Source organism: Phalacrocorax carbo, chromosome 15, assembly GCF_963921805.1.
Source record: "Phalacrocorax carbo chromosome 15, bPhaCar2.1, whole genome shotgun sequence".
Classification (NCBI taxonomy): domain Eukaryota; kingdom Metazoa; phylum Chordata; class Aves; order Suliformes; family Phalacrocoracidae; genus Phalacrocorax; species Phalacrocorax carbo.
In genome coordinates this window covers 7,420,236-7,439,910 of record NC_087527.1, presented here as the reverse complement: position 1 = coordinate 7,439,910, position 19,675 = coordinate 7,420,236, and the positions used below count along the sequence as shown (strand labels likewise).

At 55.2% G+C, this 19,675-nt stretch overlaps 1 protein-coding gene across 9 annotated transcripts; it reads right to left on the bottom strand.

Annotated features, from left to right (window-relative positions):
- Positions 1 to 56: 56 nt before the first annotated feature.
- TPST2 (tyrosylprotein sulfotransferase 2) lies at positions 57 to 18,922 on the bottom strand. Of its 9 annotated transcripts, none has more exons than XM_064465855.1 (8): positions 18,830 to 18,922; positions 9,514 to 9,582; positions 6,656 to 6,733; positions 5,528 to 6,432; positions 3,711 to 3,909; positions 2,384 to 2,434; positions 1,325 to 1,373; positions 57 to 564 (listed from the first exon to the last, which is right to left on the bottom strand). In XM_064465855.1, the coding sequence occupies exons 4-7, from the start codon at positions 6,361 to 6,363 to the stop codon at positions 1,344 to 1,346; spliced, it is 1,116 nt and encodes a 371-aa protein (XP_064321925.1). In that variant the 5' UTR covers positions 6,364 to 6,432; positions 6,656 to 6,733; positions 9,514 to 9,582; positions 18,830 to 18,922; the 3' UTR covers positions 57 to 564; positions 1,325 to 1,343. The 9 variants fall into 9 exon arrangements, with proteins under 9 accessions (XP_064321925.1, XP_064321922.1, XP_064321921.1 ...); XM_064465852.1 differs by lacking the exon at positions 18,830 to 18,922 and adding an exon at positions 10,184 to 12,971; XM_064465851.1 differs by lacking the exon at positions 6,656 to 6,733.
- Positions 18,923 to 19,675: the final 753 nt, after the last annotated feature.

The window sequence follows — 19,675 nt, the reverse complement described above, 5'->3', positions numbered from 1 at the left end:
GGGCACCCTGCACCGCCGCGGGGGGGGGGGGGGCTGAGAGAGGGCGGAGCCGGCGCTATTAAAACAATACTTTAATTGTGTGCAACAAAGGAAGGAGGCGGGGGGTGGTGGTTGTGTGGGCTCATATATTAACTCTGCAATAGCCTCTGTAAGTCACAGTAAAGGGCTTGGGGGGCGGGGGGTGTCACTTGCACGACAAAAGCTCTACAAGGTCAGGACACCTATTTCTGACCCGTGAATTAGAGAACATCGTTACGAGACATTTAAACACGATTTAACGAGTCCTCCGGCCACGGCGTACAAATTCTCTTCCCGATGCATGCTGTCGCCCCCGTCAAGTATGGATTTCCACAGATGCTTTCACCACGGAGCGTTCGGAAAAAGGCAGACGACAGGCATCTGATGTGTAAAATGTTTGGCCTTTGCAAATAAATGCAAATACATTCCTCCGATAGCAGTCATTTTGGCATTAGTATTAGCAAGCAATATGCTTGGATAACCGATTTCCACTGGTGCCGTTGCAAACTCTTCTTTGTTGGACAACAAAAGGCCATTTGCAGCATTCTGGAAGAGAGAAACACACAGGCTCGGGAGCAGGATCTGGTCATGCCAGCACAGCAGGTGCCTGACTAATGGTTTTGAAGCAGCCGTGATACAAAAAAAAACATGCTTAGAAAGAAACCAACTTGCAGCTCCAGGACTGGAGGCACACAACTTCTATTTTCCCTCAATGTCTCTGATTTATTTTTTTTTTAGCACACTATACTGCTTTTACCTAGAAACTGGTTTTTAAAGGGTCATTTTTAGTAAGAAAAATGACACTTTATGTTTTAGCACAGAGGCTAGCTGAAAAGAGAGATGGAAAAACATCCAACATATCAACAGTTGTATCTGGAACAGAAACCCAGGGTAGCAGCTTTGTTTTTCCAAACTGACAGCAGATGCAACTGCTTTATCTTCCCTTCCACGGGTCCATGGCACGTCCTAGAAGACAGCTGGGAAGCAGCTCAGCTCATCTACACGTTTCCACATCCCGTTTCAATGCTCCCCACAGGGACAGTCAGTAATAACTCTCCCAGGTGGCTGATTTCAATTTTGCTGGAGTAAGCCTGTTTCCAGAGCTCAGAATTCCTGACAAACCGTCTCACATAACAGCACTGTTCTGAAAACCTAAAGCAACTGTGAAGGGGATCATTCACATAACAAGCGTGCCTGGAGCAGCCCGGCTAATCCACAGGCACAAGAAATTACACAAGCAAAATGCTAAACCTGGGGCTGTGCAGGCAGATTTGCCTAAGTCCCAAAGTGAGGTACAAGGTCTTACCTGGAAATCATTAATTTTCTTAGTGAGAAGATGATGTGTTCTGAGTCACCTAGAATAACCCAGAAACAGAAGGGTCAGCTTTAAGCCAGCGTCTGCAACTCAAAACATTCCCGCTGTGTTCCCAGAAGCAAGAAAAGGAAATGTTTTGGACACAGAAAGCAGAGTGAGGGCAGAGAACCAGCAGCCAGGAGACGCTGCCGTGAGACTGCAGCCTCCCGCTTTGCTGCCGTTCACACAACACCAACCACCCTGGGCAGCCAGCCGGGAATCGCCAGCGACACCTCTCGCAGTGAAAGCCGCTACGCGCTCGCTTCACCAGCGGCCCAGCTTCCTCAGCCTGGGGCTGGGCTCGGCATCTTCTCGCCCAGCGCTGGCGATGCAGCTCAGTCCCCTGGCTTTCTTTAGGCAGCCACACGCTGAGCAGGTAAAGCCTGCCACCTTGGATCGAAACATCACCACTCACCTACTGCACATCCCTACTGTGCAGGCAACGCTTTCCAGAGAGCCTTTTTTTTTTTTTTTAAGTCTGTATGTGCAATATCTGCAGGACTGCTCTGCATTACAAAAGATGGTTATTAATTGTCTTCAAGCACTGCTCTTTAGGGAGGGAGCCTCAAACGTGCAAATCAGACAAGCCACCCTTCCCTAAGGCAGGCAAGGCCCATGGCAATGAAAACTTTAAGTTTTGGAACAGAGAACAAGGTGGGAAGTGTCTTAAAGTCAGCGAGAATGAAGAGGACAAGTTTCTCATGAGCAAACACAGAACTCCACAGCACAAAACCATACACACGAGCAGACCAAGAAGGAGGTGACAAAGACGAGTGAGAAGGGTCTGAGGAACACAGAATACAAAGAACATCAACATGGAAGTGCGGAGGGTGGGAGCGGTGCACAGCAGGAATGACAGGCACATTGACCCCGTGGATGGAGGCAAGAGAGCAGGGACACTGCCCGCAGTTGGCTGCCCAGCCTGCAAATGCCCATAAGAGGGAGCATGGGACCAGGCATCCAGGATTAACCATCAGGGCAAAGCCCTCAGAAAGGGCAACAGAGTCTTACCTGCAGATGACCTTTCAAATTGGCTGGCGTTTTATAATCCCCCTTTAAAACCTATGGAAAAGAGAAAATTGGAGTGACCCTCCTGGGGTAGTGGCTCTGTGAACATCAGCAGTCCACCTCATTAACTGTGTCCGATGTCCCAGTATACCCGAACCAGCGGAAATGCTCTGATGGGCATTTGTTCTACATCAAGGTGCTATACTGGGGCAATAGTGGGAGGTTTCCTCCTTCGTGACGGTAAGCAAAGCAGAGTTCCCTGCTGGGGCAGGAAACCAACACAAGCAATTCTGTTTCCCCCCCTTAGCCTGGGAGGGGAGAGAATTTCAGTCTTTACCACTATGCCAGTTCTCCAAATTCATCCCAAGAAGTACAGAAAGGTCCATGTCAGAGACCCTGAGTCCCTAACCCTGCCCAGGGCAGATGTTCACCCAAATCACTTGTGTCCTACAACAGCTCTCAGCAAGCAGAGAGAACAAAGAGGAGCTGTAAGAGACCAGAGCACTTGGAGCATGGACCAGCTCCTGGGAAGCTTTTCCAACCTTCCAGGTCAGTGCTGCTATTTGCCTGCCTGCGCTTGATCTGGCACGTAGTACCACAGGGACCGGGGTCCCACCTGCAGGCGTTCCCCTGCTCCCACCAGTGTGGCAAAGGACATCTCATCCAAGGGCACCGTCACGTGCAAAGCTGAGGGAGCCACAGAGTCCAGGCTCAGGCTGGGGAGGAACCGGTCCACCCCAAAGCATGAGAAACTCCCTCTATTTATTAAGTGCTGTCCGTGGCTCTGCAGCTTCTTCCTTCCAGTTCTGCTTCAGGGACATGGAGTCAATAGTCTAGAAAACATCTGGTTTTGCTCAAATGCATTACGAGTCTCTACTTGCATTCCCTGCGGGAGTGGCTGGTGAGCAGCTACACACGGACACAGCACAGTCTGCCCATCCTCCTGGGGCCAGATGGGTGTGCCTAGTGCCTACAGCTGTACCTAGATATCAGCACACACCAGTAACGCCCACGCCTGGGTTTGGGAGCTGGGCTGGGTCAGGGAGGGACAGGTCAGTATTTGCCACACATGAGAAACAAACACCACCACAAAATCATAGGGGACATCATCAGTTTGAGACACATCATACTCAATCTACTGCACACATCTGTTTTGCAATCATCTCAGTGTAACTGCGTGTCTGTCATTCCCAGCCTCCCAAAAGGAAGAGAGTGTTGGTTTCTCCACTGCTCTTTTTTGATTCGGTTCAGCAGCCTCTTCTGCTCTGGAGAGCCCTGTGGGTGCAGAGACCCGCAGCCCCCCGACAGCGCCCCGGGCAGTGACACTCACTCTGTGCGTGTTGTTGACAACTAAGGGGTCGGGGTGGCCGTAGTTGGGTGGGTTGGCGTAGGGGTCATAGCCGAGCCTGGCGAGCATCGGTGCGATGTGGGCCATGTCCTGCAGCACATCCCCTGGGATGTGCCCGATCCACTTAGATAACGCCTCCATGTTCACCGGCTTGATAACCTGGTCTGTTGATCTTTCTATCCTGGGGAAAAATAATACAGAAAAAAACAAATCAAGACACTAAAGTTGGATTTCACACACGTACTGGGCTCAGACAGAAAAGCCTTCAGCGAGGTTCACTGCCAGTTCAACATTTTGCTTCCAATGCCCAAGACACACACGCAGCACAAACACTCATGGCCTGCCGGGTCCGCCTGGGGCAGAGCCGGTGCGAGGCACGGCAGCGCAGCGCTTCCCGCTCACAACCCTGCTCCGGGGGAGCAGGTCCCGGCAGGGGTTTCCACAGCCCCAGGGGTTGGGTCGCCTTGTCCGGGGGGATCCCTCCTGCACTGGGCCAGGGTGTTACCAGGACACCTCTGCCTATTACAGGAAAATAATGAAAGATGTGTGGTCTGTAGCACAAATACACCGCATGACCCCACTGAAAATCCAAAAACTTATCTGTTTAAGCAACCTCGGCAAAATTTAACCTGAGCAAATAGTGCTGAAAGCTCTGGAGAAATCATCACTTCAGCCATCAAAGGTGCCTGCATCTCTCTATCCTACACCACAGCTGCCTTCCTGGTCTGCCTGGGGTAAGGGCGCTGGGACATGCTCCCCACTAGCCATGCTCCCTGCCCTGCAAACTCCGAGGAGCAATCTCCTCGCAGGTACAGCCCCCCCTCTGCACCCTGTGCTCGGTGGGACACCGGCCCAGGTCGAGCAGCCGCCTGCTCAACTCCAGCCAAAGGAAACCACACCCCACGCAGCAGAGGTGACACAACGTCCTAAGAGGGATGAATGTGCACAGAGGCTGTGGATCCTGAGCCTTGTGAGGGCATCCCAGTTACCGCCTGCTACGGTGCAGGCGGTGTCATGCAGCCTCGTCTGGAAGAGCATCGCACGGCAGAGGGAAGCCGAGCCTGGCCACACACCCAAGTCCGTCCCCAAGAAACAGAGCAGCTGCATGTCCACAGCTGCCCTCGCCACTCTGGCATGAGCAATTTATACAAAGACTGCTTGTATGGTTCCCTTACACCACTGATTAAATTTTGCTAAGTTAGACTTAAGCCTCCATTTAGGAAATAAAGAGCATTAAAAGATAAGAAGGTGGGAGAAGGCAAGCACCCCCCCGGCACCCCGAGACAGCCACCCAGCAAGGAGGGAATGCTGGGGTGTCTCTCCATGGCACAGGTATTTCTTTTATTCTGCAATACCAGCACCAAATCTGGCAAGAATTGCTGCTCACCACTGAAAGCCGTTCATTAGCAGCAAAACTAATCATGGTAAGGAGGTACTTGAGGACAGGTGGAGAAAAGAGGCATTAAAGAGCTCATGTTTCAGAGCAAGCCGTTCTTTTCAAATTAGAAACCAAAATAATTTCTGCACTGTCAAGACAGACGAATGAAGCAGTCACCTGCTCCCAAAATCCTTGCCTGACAAGCTGCTCTGTTGGGTACAACAGATTGCTAGCCTTCAAGCTGTCTTCTACTCAGCAACACAAAACCTACTGCAGCAAAACTGGACACGCTGCCACTTCTGCCCCTGAAAAAGCATGCATAAACACAAGCGACGCATCTTTGCCCCCAGTTCTAGCCTTGAACTGCTTCGTGAAATGAAAATGCTCCTTAAAAAGCCGTGGCAGGAGCCGAGACACTCACTTGGAAAGCGACACCCCGCCAGGCTTCCCTATCAGTTCCTCATGGTGCAGCACCGTGTCACTCCAGGAGATGTCCAGGAACTTCATGATGGCATGCATGGACTGCTCGGGGTGCAGCACCAGCTGCTCGTAGTAGACGGGCAGGCACCGGGACCGGCCGATCTCCAAGCACTGGGAGTACATCACCTCGATGGCTTTGTTCCACTTGGTCAGGCAGTCTCGGTAGCTGTTCAGGTCGAAACCTGCGATGGTCACTTTCCGTGTGATCATGGAGTGGACTGAAGCCCGGCCATCTCGAACCATCAGGAGGAATTTGGAATTGGGGAACAGCCTGGACAGGTAGACAGAGGACTTCAGCGTGAAGGGGTCCTTGTTACACAAATACCTGGCGGGCTCACCATGCTTGGCAATCACTTCCAGTATAAAGGCCTGCATAGCAGCATCCAAAACTTGGTCCGTCACTCCTGCTTCATCCAGGCGCATCTTCTCTCGCCCCGATTTAGACCAGGCCTGCCGCATTGCCAGCACGCGGGGGATGATGCGGGTCTCCTCTCCACAGCGCACCTCGGGATGGGCATCGAGCATGGCCCTCATCAGTGTCGTACCGCTCCGTGGGACCCCACCAATGAATATCAGGGGCATCTCCTTGCTGTAGCGGTACTCCACATGGTTGGAGCCCATCATGACCAGCTCCTCATTCTCGGGTCTCATCAGCCTGTGCCTCCTCTCACTCAGGACTTGCTGGCACTCCAGGACCTGCTGGCCAAGGTGCAGAGTCACCATCAGGGCAACCACTGAGCCCAAGACCAGCAACACCCTCCTCATGGTGACCCGCATCCTGTTCTCTGCACAGGCTGGTGACCACACTTCAGCTTTCAGCTAGCAAGTGTTCAACCCAACAGGCATCTGCAAGAGAAACACAGCATGGTCAGAGGAACAGGAGCTGCAATCCAGCCCAGCGGCACCTCAGCATCCAGCCCGGCTCCTTCAGGATGCTGACACCATCCCAGGGTTTCAACATCTCTTTCACTTATCAGCAACTTCCAGGCTAGGTGTCTTCTACCCAGAAGGTAATTAAAGTCTGCCTCAGAGCACACCCAAAGAGATTATTTCTGGACTGTTTGTGTACCCGGAGTCACCGGTTTACAGCTGAAGCAAAGCTCCAGGAACGTTTTGGAGAGGAGGGGCCACGCATACCCAGTCAGTCCTTATTAAAAAAAAAAAAAAAAAAAAATCTTTACAGAGCCTTTTCTATCCCACATGAAGCCCAAACCCTCCCTGCAGTTCTCCTTCCTTCCAAAACTGAGCTCAGCACACCGTCTTTTCACTTCTGTCAGCCACCTGTCTCCTTCCTACATTTTCTTTAATTTCAATGTGCTGTCACAGGGGAGGGGAGAAAACTGAAATAAGACAAAAACAGAAGCATCTCATGCAAATTTTAAGGGTCTGAGTCAAGAATAGTAGTTACCCATTAGCATGAAACACTATGAGAAATTAAACCATCTGAAGGCTAACAGCCACACACAGAGTCAGTATTAAACACCCTCCCTCCAGAGACTGACCTTACGTAAAAATCCTTGAAGAAATCATCTGGCATTAAGGCTTTTCAGGTTTTCTGCGTCTCCGTAGGATACCCAGCAGGAAGCCTGCAGTTTCTGCAAGTTCCCTGCTCTGCTGCCTACTCAGGAGGGACTCCTGTGAACGCTGGCACTGCTTCCCACACCCTCCCCCCTTCTGCTCCATTTGCGAGCACAGGTTTTGCAATCCTCCCCTGGGCTCACCCAGGGATTTCAAGTTCTTTGTGATTATGTGGCTGGGGCGGGAGCTGAATGGAGTGGAAGGAACGGGGCGTCCGTGCGTTTTGTTTTGCTGACAATCCAAAGAACTGCTTCAGAAAAACGTTTTCTCCTCTCAACTCTCTCTGTGAAAGGGCACATTTAGCAGTGGCCCGTGCAAAGCCCCTTTGTGGCAGGGAGCAGGCAGGAGAGCTGCCCCAGAGCCAGGCAGCCTCCCTGCCCCTGCCCTACCTGCCAGCACAGGCGGCCCCAGAGCCAGCCAGGCGCTCGCTCCATTCCCCTTCCAACCCGACATCCCACTCCACCCACCCGGACAAGCGAAGCGGTCAGCAGCTCGCCATCCACCCGCTCTGCTTTTATCCACTTCTGCTCAAACCATCAGATCACCACGACATGAAGAAGCAGCGCCTCTTTGCCCACCCAGGCACACATTTTCCCATCCCAGCAGCAAAGTAACATCACCACCACCATTAAATTTGTGGCTCTTTAGCACCATGGCTAACATCCTGGCCAACTGCTTGGTTAACATACCAAGGTTAAACAGTTTCCAATGCATACCCATATACTATATGAAAGTCGGAAAGTCAAATGCTGGTCCATTTGATTAGATGTAAATCAGAGGGAACAACAAACAGCTCTGGCATTTATGCAGCACCGAGTCAGAGTCAGATCCATTAAAAAGACAAGTGCTCATCTGCTCCATCCTGCTATCTCGATCTGTTACAGTCATGTAAATATATTCAAATGTTCACCCTAAAAATAATTGCAAATGCAGCATGACCCATTTCAATACAGTGTAGCTGGAGCAGTCAGGATTTAAGGCCAACTGGAATAATTACAGCTATGCAGACCAAGACAGGCTAATTAGCAAGACCTGCAGTTTAAAAAGGAGGCTCGGAGCACAGAAGTGCTCTGTTCTTTGCAAAAATGGCTTACAGTGAGCGTTTCCCACCGAGATGCTCCCAGCAGCTCCGACCTGAGTGCCGCCAGAGAGGAACAAAGGGACTCACTCATTTTGCTGTGCGAAGCGGGAGGCTGGCTGGGAGCCTGCGCCACCGGCCCTGCTCCGGCAGCACCCAGCGGGACAAAGCGCCGAGTCCCTGAGCATCCTCCTGCTGCCCCGGCCAGGGCAGACACGCAGCCCCCACCGCTGCCCATCCAATGCCACCAGCATGGGGAAGCTCGCGCTCCACTGCGAGGCAACAGGAAAGGCAGAGAGGCAGGTGCCAACGGCTGCCGTCGGGGAGCATGGCCTCTCCCCTCCTGCTGTGCTCTGGACTCTCCCCGTTGCCGCAGCACACCGCTGCTCCCGCCAGAACAGCCCCGTTCTGCCTCCTGCATGGCAGCCGCGAGCACTGTGGCTGAAGCAGAACAAACTTCTCTGGTGGGATTACCCCAGTGTACCCAGGCGGGCTGAACAAGCATCCATGAGTGTGCTTGGAGGTGGTCTGCTGAGCAACCGCAAACAATCCCACCTTATTTGCTTATTTTCAATTCTTTTGTGCAATCCTCCAGTAAGAATTCCCCAAAATTTATGGGGCTTATTAGTCTATGAGAGAACAGGGATGGATCATTTCCTCCACAGCAGGTATCTGGTGGAAAATATCATGGCATAATTAGATGGCACGACTGTCTGATCAGAGACGACCTTCTAGTTCTTCAGATGCCTAAGCTGGCTCTGAGAGCTTTCCACTCCAGCAGGAAATAGGGAGCTCTCAGGGGCTTCTCTGGAACATCATGGCAGGGACTGAAAACCACTGCAGCTGGTGATGGGGAGCAGAAATCAAAGTGCCAGCGACCAACCCCAGGCTGAAGCCCTGAGTACAGCTCAGACACTGCAGGACAGTGATGGGCTGTGACCCACAGCTGGGGACTCCGTCCCTGACTGTGATCAGGGCAAGGCTGGTACCAAGAGCAGAGAGCGTGGGGGGGGCGGGGGGGAGCTGGTGGGGAAGTGACAGCAGAGCAGTGACAAACAAGGACACAAAAAGTCCTACAGGCAGAAAGTCTTCCTTATTTTGCATGCTGATTGGATATTAGTACAAAAAAAGGCTTAAACCATTTCTTGTCAGCTTGTGAAGGCAATACAATATTAACAGGGCATCAGCGTCGGTGTGCACAGACATATGAAATATTTATCAGCATCACAGGGGAATCAACCACTCTGGCGCTGCTATGCATACGCACTTACCTTCCCCTGGTGAGTTCATTCTGCTGCTAGCCGAACTTCATGCTGAAACACAGGTGGCTGTGAAAATACCTAGTGGGAAAGAAAAGCCACGATGTTGATTTATTTATCACAGACATTTGCATTTGCAGTGACAAATGATGCTCTTCTCCTTGGCAACTGCCCCTGCTGCACGCACCCTCCTGCCCACAGCCTCCCTCCGAGCCCAGGGGAACGGTGGTCCTGGCTCACGGGCAGCCAGACGTGGCATGCCCGAGACTCGGCCATCCGCCCCGAGGCACTGCTCCACCATGGTGGCATTCGCGGGGCTGAGCCAGAGGAAGAAACCAGGGGAAGCAGGAAGGCGTCTGCTCTTTTAGGAAATGAAGCCTCCTGGAAGGGAGAAGCCTCAGGGGGACAGGAGCAGCTGGGATGTTTAAAACCCAGAGGCTGACAGTCCGAACATGGCACGCTTCCATTGCACACAAGTGACCGGCACAACAGCCTGTCCCAGAGGAAGCAGCTCCAGACTCGCCTGGTGCAGGCTTTGGTACAAATGCTGAAATCAGGCACCAGTCAGGCTACAGTCAGGGTCCCCCAAACCAGTTAGAACAAAAGGAGACGGGGCCCAGAGGACCCTCCAGGTCTGGCAGGTCACACTCCTGCCTCCAGGCAGGGTCACAGGGATGCCAACCTCTGCACTAGGAGCTGCCCACGCTGCCGGGATCTCCCCGGCTCCAGCCCAAGGAACAAATCTCTCTCCAGTCTCACCACCTGCCAAGGCAGCAGCATCGGCCCCTCGTGGCATGCAAACCCCACCAGGTAGGCAACCAAAAGCCACGTGTCGGCCCAAACGCCAGGTTTCCCACAAGGACACAACACCTGCACCCATGAGGAATGCACCCATCCTGGGGAGCCCAGCAGCTGCCTGCCCCGCCTTGGCTGAAGCTCTCCTGCAAGCACAGAGCATCCCAGTGACAGCGCGCCTGCGCAGGGGTCCTGCCCACGTCCCACCAGTGGTACGGCGGCCGTGTCCCCGCGGGACACCCTCCTCCAGGCATGGGAAGGGAGCGGCAGGGCGTACTCATCCCAGCAGGGCTGCAGCTTTCCAAGCAAAGCCACTGGCCAGAGGGCTGTGCTGCAGCGGAGCACCCCGAGGGCCCAGGCAAGGATGGCACACTGCTCCGAGGTTCACAGTGCGTACATGGGACCACAGGCTCATCGTGGGGCCGCTGCAGCTGGGCCCTTCCCGCAGTCAGCTCCCCCTTAATGCACGATGGCATCCTGGCCTTGGAGGATGTTTTTGAGAACATTTCAAGTACAGACACTAATTGTTATTCCAGCCACCCAAGAGTCTCCTCCTCTCCTGCACAGCTGCCATAGAACATCACGCAGCCCCTCCACTTTAGCACTAATTAGAAACCAGAGGGAAACTCCACCCAGCATGAACTTCGCAAAAGCTTATCCGCAGTGCACGCATCGCCCTCCTTCCCTGCAAGGCCTTCTGCTCGACCCTGGCCTGGCCTCCATCAGCCACGGGATTTCAGGTCCAGACATGGCTGCAGGTCTGCGTACCAGCAGCTGTATCCCTGGATGTGCTTCTGCGGTGCCATAAATGATCTGGTGTGCGGAGCAGTGGCGGTTTAACAGCCCAGCCCCGAGACACTGTGCTCCGGAAACAGCTCCAAGTCTTGACTGTGCATGCACAGACAGACACACAGACACACACACGCCTGCGGACTTCCTTCCTGATGCCTCCCACCGCAGCACGGGGCCATGCAGCATGCCGCTGCGCGGCTGCTGTGCCAGCCAGGCGGACACTGCGGCCGAGTGAGCACCAACAGCGAGGACCAACCGACTGCAGCCTCCGCATCCTCCTTCACCTGCTGTTATGAAACCGGCAAACCACCACCGCTGCCGGAGAGCAGTCCTCCGTGCCCGCACAACGCAGTGTCAGTGTAGCTGGGGCCTCCAGAGCAAGGCAGCCGTGCACCATCTGTAGTGATGAAGCAATGTCTCAAGTCCATTTTTTAAAGCCGCAAAGTGTTACAAACAGACAACAAAACCAGTTTCTACAAGAAGCTGAATATCATCAAAAAATGCATTTTTCTTTAAATCATTCCCAGAAACGATTGCTATTAACTGCAACTTCCCCAGAAGACATAGGTGTGGCCTGGAAAATTTTAGTTCAAATTGTTGACGCTTAACAAAAGGACGAGGAACTGCAGATGTCTTTGTGGCGGAACAGCGGCAGAAGCTGTGGTCAGCAAGAAACATCCTAATACATCTAGCTTGCATCTTCACAAATCAGCAAAATTTAATCACTTAATTGATAGTCTTCAGTTAATTCAGACGCAGCATGGAAACACAGAAATAAACACAGCTTGCCTGGGGGCAACCGCTGCCGACCCAACGTAAGCTCAGACAAACGACGCACCCAGAAGCGCTGCCACTGCCGAAGGCGGGCGTGTTTCTCCTGGTCTCTCTGGTGGCAACTCATAATGCGTGTTTCAAAACACCCAACGACTCCAAGGCATCTCCCTTAGCAGGACAGAGATGCTCACATCCTGAGAGGCAGCAGCAAACAGGTCAAACAAACCCCAGGAGAGGAAAGCCAGGAAGAACCAGCAGGGGCTGAGGGCGAGGAGCGGGAAGGACAGGCTGCTGGCACAGAGGCGCACAGGGAGTTTCTCCATCTCAGTTTCAAAGCAGCCCAAGCAAAAGCTGATAAACAAATTTTAAAGCATTCACCAAGAGGTCGATGAGCAGCCCTGGAAAGCCGCAAGCAGGGAGCAAGCGCCAACCGCTGCTTGCTGCTGCGTGCCCACGGAGGCAGCCGAGGGGACGGCAGAGGCTGAGGTTCACCAAGGCGCAGCGTCAGCCCCATTGAGCAACGCGTGGCTCATGCTCATCCGCCCCCAGCACAGCAAGCATCGATCCCCGCGGAGACAGCCAACCTGTGGGAGCAGGGTCCAACCTACACTGCAGTTTGCTGCCCACCCCAAATCGATACTGCAGCCGCTTGCAGCGGAACAGGAGCTCTGTACAAACCTCTGCTGGAGGTGAGCAATGGCCTGAGGCTCCGGGAGGTGAGAGAAGAGCCCGCTTTTATGTGCATGAAATTAAGCTGTAGCTGGCACCTACAGCACACGCACACACAAAAAAGTTGCTTTCAGGCCACCAAGTGGAGAGAACAGCAACACTGACAGCAGAACAGCTCTAAAGATGCTCTGCAGGCCACAAACCCAGATGTAGCTACAGGAATCAGAAGTCAATCCCAGTAAAAATACATGGATTTTAGAGCACTTCAGGGTTATGTGTCCCTTTGAAAATCCTCAAACAGAATAGCGCTGTGGTTTGCATTTGCACTGCTGACATCATCCCAAGTAAAACTGGAAGAAACAGGCAAAAGACTGCAAGAATGGGTGTTTAAGTGCATATCTTAGCACCCAAACCACAAGATGGATGTTTAAGCTTGCATCTTAGCACCCAGCTGGCTCAGCTCACCTCCACAACAGCTGCAGGGCACGCTGACACTGCTGCACTTACAGGTCCTCCCCCAATTCCTTTCAGCTGAGCAATCTCAGCATGATGCATCAGCCAGAGTCCCTGCAACAATGCTGGCTCTTGAACATCCACTCTTCGCCTTCCACTGCGAAAGGTGCTCACCGTCACTCTGGCAGCTCTGCTCAGACGCTGAGGCCACCCCAGCAGCGAGGCACGAGGGTCTGGCAGCACAGCCCACCACCGTGGCAGAGCTCCCGCTCCCCGGCACCACCACAACTACTGCATTCCTGCAGCCCGGAGGTCACTGCCTTGGACCTGCAGGGGCAAGAGGGTTTCACAAAAGACCGTTTGCCAAAGCACAAAGCCCTCCTCCGAGGGCAACATGGGGACATTTGTTTTCACTGCTGAGTACCTAGAAAAATAAACTACCAGAATCTGATGCCCCAAGCATTAAGGCAGCACGCACAGTCTTCAAATTCTGGCTTTCTTGCTCAGAAAATCCTGCAAGGTGGAAGCTCCGAGCACCCCAGCACACCACCCCAGGAGAGCCTGGCCAGGATGCATGCACAGCACGCCAGACTGCTTTAACAGGCTCTAAATCACATCAACAAAGATTTGACAGACATTTCACAGCACAAATGTACTGTTTGTTTATTGCCTCGAGGCTGTTATGATTAGAAAAACATTTTCTTATCCTGCTCAATGCTACAATGTTCACAAAATAATAAAAATCCCACCAATTTACAGCATCTTCACTCCGCCCGCCACTCGTTCCAAGCACAGCAATGGCATTTTATTGTCCGGCGATGGAAACCACAGTATCCACTTCTGCCAACCTCTCTGTAAGGCAACAGCCTTTCTCTCAAACTGGTTTCTTAATTATGAAACACCCTAAGTGAAAGCTGCTGGCTGGATGTGGCGATGGAGGCACCCACCCCAGCGACCTGGCACAAGCCACCATTCCCACCGCGCCCCAGCAAAGCTGCGGCAAAGCCAGGAGGAAGGGGCCTCGCCACGTCCCCCTCTTGGCTCAAGGAGCAGGGTCAGGAGGCACAGCTGCCGCTGGAAGGACTGAGCCAAATGAGGGGTGCAGGTGAGGAAGGGAGACCCACCCACTGCTCCATGCCATGAGAGATGGGCACCAGAGCAGGGGGGTGGGTGTCTGGGACCCCCCAGCGATGGATGGGGCCACCCAGATCATCGGCTCAGGTCTCCGCTTCGGAAGCGCTTGTGCCAAAACAGCAGAGGAGCTCTGCGCTTTGGAGGGACGCTTCTGACTTTTAATCAACCCACAGCTCCAGTTCTCAGAGCTTTACCTTTTCTTAATTACTCTGCAGTTGCTGCCCCAGGGGGACAAAGGCAAAGCCAGCGCAGGTGCCGCTGCAGGACCTGCACGAACAGTGACAGACAAACACACGCTCGCTCACCTTGCGCCCTGACCCGTGGCCCCATCGTCCCGCTCCCCCGTCCTGAGTGGGACAAGGGGGCTCTCGGGAAGCACAGAGCTGTTTCCCTGCACTTCTGACCAGAGTCCCCCCCAACTCCCACCCCAGGCCCAGGGTAGGTCCCAGGGGACCCCGACAGAGCTCTCCAGAGGGGCACAGGGAACACTACAGAGAGGAGCCGGAGTTTGCAGCCTCTGCGTTAACTCACCACACTTGGTGCAAACAAGACTCTTCCCTCCCAAAACTGAACGAAGATTCCCCACATGAATGTAGGTGGTCAGAGCCCACCATAGAACAGGGAGAAAAAGCAGTGAAAGGAACTTCTAGAAAAAATACTAAGTATCTTCAAAAAAATTTTCCAAATCCACATGCCAAACCGTAAGTCTCAACAAGCTCCATTCTTGTGCGCACAAAGATCAGGATTTGCAATTAAAAGGTTGTTTCTGCAAGAGAAACCCCAAAACCTCAAATTTGCTTAAGAAACAAAATCAAAATATTTTACTTCCCCATGCATCAACACCAGGCATCCCCAGAGCTGAAGGCACTAACTGAGAAGGCAACATGGACCGAGGGGCATCCTGCATACCCCTTGGGCAGCGAGGGGAGGGAGAAATGCCGGAGGCAGCCGTGCTTTGGCAGCAGTGCCCCATCTCCCCGCTCAGACCGGCCCCAGGATCTCCACCGCGGCCCAGCCAGGCTCAGCGTGTCGCCTGCCACAAGGCCGAGTGCTCGGCATTTTCACAAAGCCAGTAATTTTGGGAAGGACACAGCGCGCTGCCCAGCACCCACATCAGCAATGCGGGAATACGTGGCCTCCCACTTGATGAGGCGCAAAGCCCGTGTGCCTGCACAGCCCCCAGAGAGGACATACGACAACCTCCCACCAAGCCCCAGCGCAGGCAATGTTGTTGTGAGCCATGGATGGAAAAAAAGGAAATGGGTCCCTCCAAGACATGCCGCTCGGTGCGCAGCGTGACTGACCCGTAAGACAAATTACCCTGAACAACACATCCGAGTGCTTCACGGCTCAGTTCCTGTCTTCAGAAGCCCAGCTGTAAGCCCTGGGTCCTCTGCTGTCATTTATGTCTGCAAATGCTGGGCCACTGAGGGCTGCCTCTGCATGCTACCCAGACCCACTGGCCTGCAGCCAGCTGTGAGCACAGCTGCCCGGAGGAGCAGGGGGGCTGGGTGCTCTCCCACCCCCATTAGAGCACGTCCGGGCACAGCCACTGGCAGGAATGGTCGCTCACGCTGCAGGACCTACCCCCAGCACTGAGCAGGAACAGGAGCACAGGAAAAACCCCAGCTGCTTCTCCGTGCCCCACTACAGCACTCCGCGATTGCAGCGGCTCCAGAGCCGACGAGCACCCGGTGGTCACTTCTCCATGGAGAAGCACCTCGATGCTGCAGCCCCTTGTGAATTCCCCAGTCTCAGCTTGGGCTCACTCGCCTGGAAACACGCAATGGGAACCACCCGCTTGCTTAACTTCCGAGCGCTGCGGATTGAGCAACCCTCCGCCACTGTCAGTGGTTCGTGTCTGCAGGCCCTGCGAGGGGGAGAGGGGCTCGGCGCAGCTCCTCGGCAGGACCTCCCACATGCTGCACGGTTCCTACGGGCAGGGCCGGCCCCAGGCAGCATCACCCAGCCTGCGCTACTGCCTGCACCCGCACAGTGAGGCCAGCACAAAAGGATGGACTGGGAATGAAAAGGGGGGGGGGGAAAGCGTCATTCACCTTTAGATAGGTTTTCCTTGCGGAGAATCCCTGCGATACTGGATGCAGACAGGGGTTAAGAGAACTGCACAGACTAAAGGCTTGCAAAATGATATGCAATAAAGCAGGCAGACAACAATACTGCAAGCTTCTCCTGCCAGCCTGCACACTCGCTGCCTGTGCTTGGGGGTCTGTGAAATCCGAAGTGAAACACGCTCTGCTGAGACACGAGGCTGAGGCTTCCTAAATGCATCACAAATTCGTCAGAAGAAGCATCTGTACGGTGCCAAATAAAACCACCTGCTAGGTGTTTGTTTTCTCTCTCCAAAAATGTTCTTGACAATCACTGCATTTTATAGTGCTCCTGCCATCCCGCACATCCCCTGAAGGCTCGGCGTATCTGTAATGCAAACTGCCTTTGGATATATCTTCCTAAAATAGCGACAGAAATTACTAATACAGTTTTTAAAACCTACAGGCAGAGAACAGCAGTGGCACAAGCCTGCCCGTCCTTCTGGTGAGCCTACCAGCAAACCAAGTCCCAGAGAGACCCATGGCAGCTCCCACCTCGGCATCCCCAGCGTGTGGAGGGCATAACTCTGCCTGTATCACCCTACAGCAATGCCCCCCAACACTGGCTGCAGCACCAGCTCTGGGCAATGCCTGGAAGGACCCGCACGGCACCGTGCATGGCTCAGCTGCCACGTGGTACTGCTCGTCCCAGGTGAGGGCTTTCAGCTCAGCAGAGGGGGCCCCAGAGCACTGTGGTGGCCACCCCATCTCAGCTGCCATGCCACCAAATATCAAGGCATGGAAACTGGCTCTCATGGCCAGGTCCTAGCAGTGATGCTCTGGTCTTCTGGGAAACACGGAGCTGTGGGCAGCAGCCAGCCACTGCTCCCCTGGAGAGCAGCGCTGCCCCCTGAGCATGCACACGGGCACAGAAGCAACTCGCAGGAATGGAGAAAGCTCAGTGCTCTGGACCAAAACACCAGGCTGCTGGGAGGGCATTCACCAGTGCACCAGCAAGGTCCATTGGCCCTATCCTCAAACTCCACTCCTGTGGTTTCACAGGCAGACCGTGGGGTGGTTACGGAAGTCAGCACTGGAATTCACGCCCCGTTCTCAAGGGCTGCCTCCCCTGCGTGAGCACCCTGCAAACCCTTGGCTCTCTCTGCAGGCAGCACAGTACGTCTGTTCATGCCAGATGCCACATGCAGGCAGCCACCGAGCACAGGCTGCAGCCAGCCATGCTATTACAAAACCCCGCTTGGAAGAAACATTTGAACCTGTGTTGGCACTTGACAAGCTCCCCATGAGCACGCTGCAGCATTCCCAGAAAAGCAATGTCAAATCTGGAAACCTGTTAGCACAAATCATTTTAATCTCTCCACTCACCCTTGCTCAGTACCCAAGCATGAGAGAGTAGCACAGCTGTGAAAAGGGGGGACTCACCGCCCATATATTAAGTACAAGCAGCTGGTGGGGCCGGGCTCTGACTTGCAGAGGAAGACATGTGAAGGGGTTTCAAGCTGTGAGATGTTTTTTGGACAGAGACTGAGCATGCAAACAAACACAGTAAGGGACAGAACAAAGGCCCGCGCAATGCAAACCATACACTTCCCATGGAAGATCACGGCCCAGCTCACGCTGCCAGCAGCAGGGAAGCGCTGCCAGCAGCACCAAGGACTGTGACTCCGGCCACGAGTCCCAAGGAACTTGAACTTGCTATAGAAATAGTGTGGATTTTGCATCCCTACCATGCAGCACCATAGGGCAGCGGCCTGGTGACAGATGGGTAGAGCAGGGGGAGCATCAGTGTTTTGGGTGGGCTGCAAGGCACCAACACCACTGCTCGGGAGCTTGTCTGCAACCCCCCTGCCACGGGACCCTCATCCTGAGGACACCCAGCAGAAGCTTACAGCTGCCCAGGCCTCAGCTGCTGTCAAAACCTTTCTTCCCAGAAGTTGAGGCTAACACCAAGCGAGACCTGTGGGTGCAGCCTCTCACCCAGCACTTGGTTGCCCAGGCCACCGCAACACAGGTGGCCACAGTCACCCCAGCAGAGGAAGGCAGCCCTCGCCCCTGGGCACTGCCCCGGCCCGTGGGTACCTCCTGAAGGGTGTCATGCCCAAGCCTGCTCTGGGCACCACCGGCAATGCACGGGTGACAGCAGGCACAGCCTAGTGCTGGGCTCCTAAAGGGGTGCCAGGGAGACCGGAGGCAAGGGGAACGTGCCAGAAAGCAGGAAAAAGGGAAAAAAAGGACACGGAACACCCTACACTGAGCACCCTGCACCCCGCACTGTGTGCTGTGCACCAAGCACCAGCCTCCGCACGCCGTGCACTGCACATCACGCAGCCCGCATCCCCCACGCACTGAACAGCCACCATCCCACGCCGCTCCCCGCACCGTGCACCGCTCGCCGCGCCGCCCCGCCCCGCCCCACGGCGCACCTTGCACCGAGCACCTTGCACGCCACCCCCCGAGCACCGAGCGCTGCCCGCCGCGCTCCCGCCGCCCGCTGCTACCGAGCCGCCGCCCGCCGCGCAGACCCGTCGCTGTCACCTGCCGGCCGGTGCCGCGGCGGGGGGCACCGTGCCGGGGCCGGGCGCTGGCGGCACACGCAGCCCGCGCCGTGCCGTGCCGTACCGCACCGGCCCCCCGCCACTCACCGGGGCCGCCGCCGCCGCCGGCCCGGAGCGGCGCGAGACGCGGCGACGTCACGCGCACGAAGGGCCGGGATCCCCGCGCCGCGCACCGCCCCACTGCGCATGCGCCCCGCGGCCGGCGGCGGGAGGCATCGGGCGTGGGGGGGGGGGGGGGGAGGCCAGGATCGGGCGACACGCGTGTGCGCGCACCGGGGAGTGCGTGGGCTGCGTGTGTGCGCGCGCGGCGGTATCCGTGGCTGCGGAGGCGCGCGGGGCCCCGCGGCCCCGCTCCCTGCGGAGCGCCCACTAAGGGCCGGGGTGCGCGCACGGGGCCCGGCACGCTGCAATCACTGCAAGCGCTAATCAGCACAAGTGGGAGCGCAGGAAGGCGCCACCGAAGGGGCTTCACCGGGAGGGAAAGGGGTAGTGAGGGCCGGGGCGGGGGGCGCCTGGGAGGGGGCAGGGACAGCGTCCGAGGGGAAAAAAAAACCCACCTTCAAAGTGAATTGGTCTTTGATTGAATGCAATTACCGCTGTTAATTATTTACCACGCAGGTGAACCCCTCTGCGTGCCGCTTGCAGACCTTGCCTCTTGGCCTGTACCCATCGACAGGGCCCTGTGAGCCCCTGCTGCCCCACGGGCACGGAGGGAGCTGGCAGTCCCCCATGGTCCGATTGCTCTCAGGGTGCCCTGAGACCCCCTGCCACACCCATGAGAGACCCCATGGGGGCTGGTGAGGCCAGGCTGGAGGAGCCTCCTGCCACCACCTTCCCTGTGCATGCTCCTGCTTTCATGGGGGTCTCCCTTGTCCCTGCTGCAGCGGGGGCGGGGGGGGCAAGGGTGTCCTGCCTGAGAGGGTTTTACCTGGG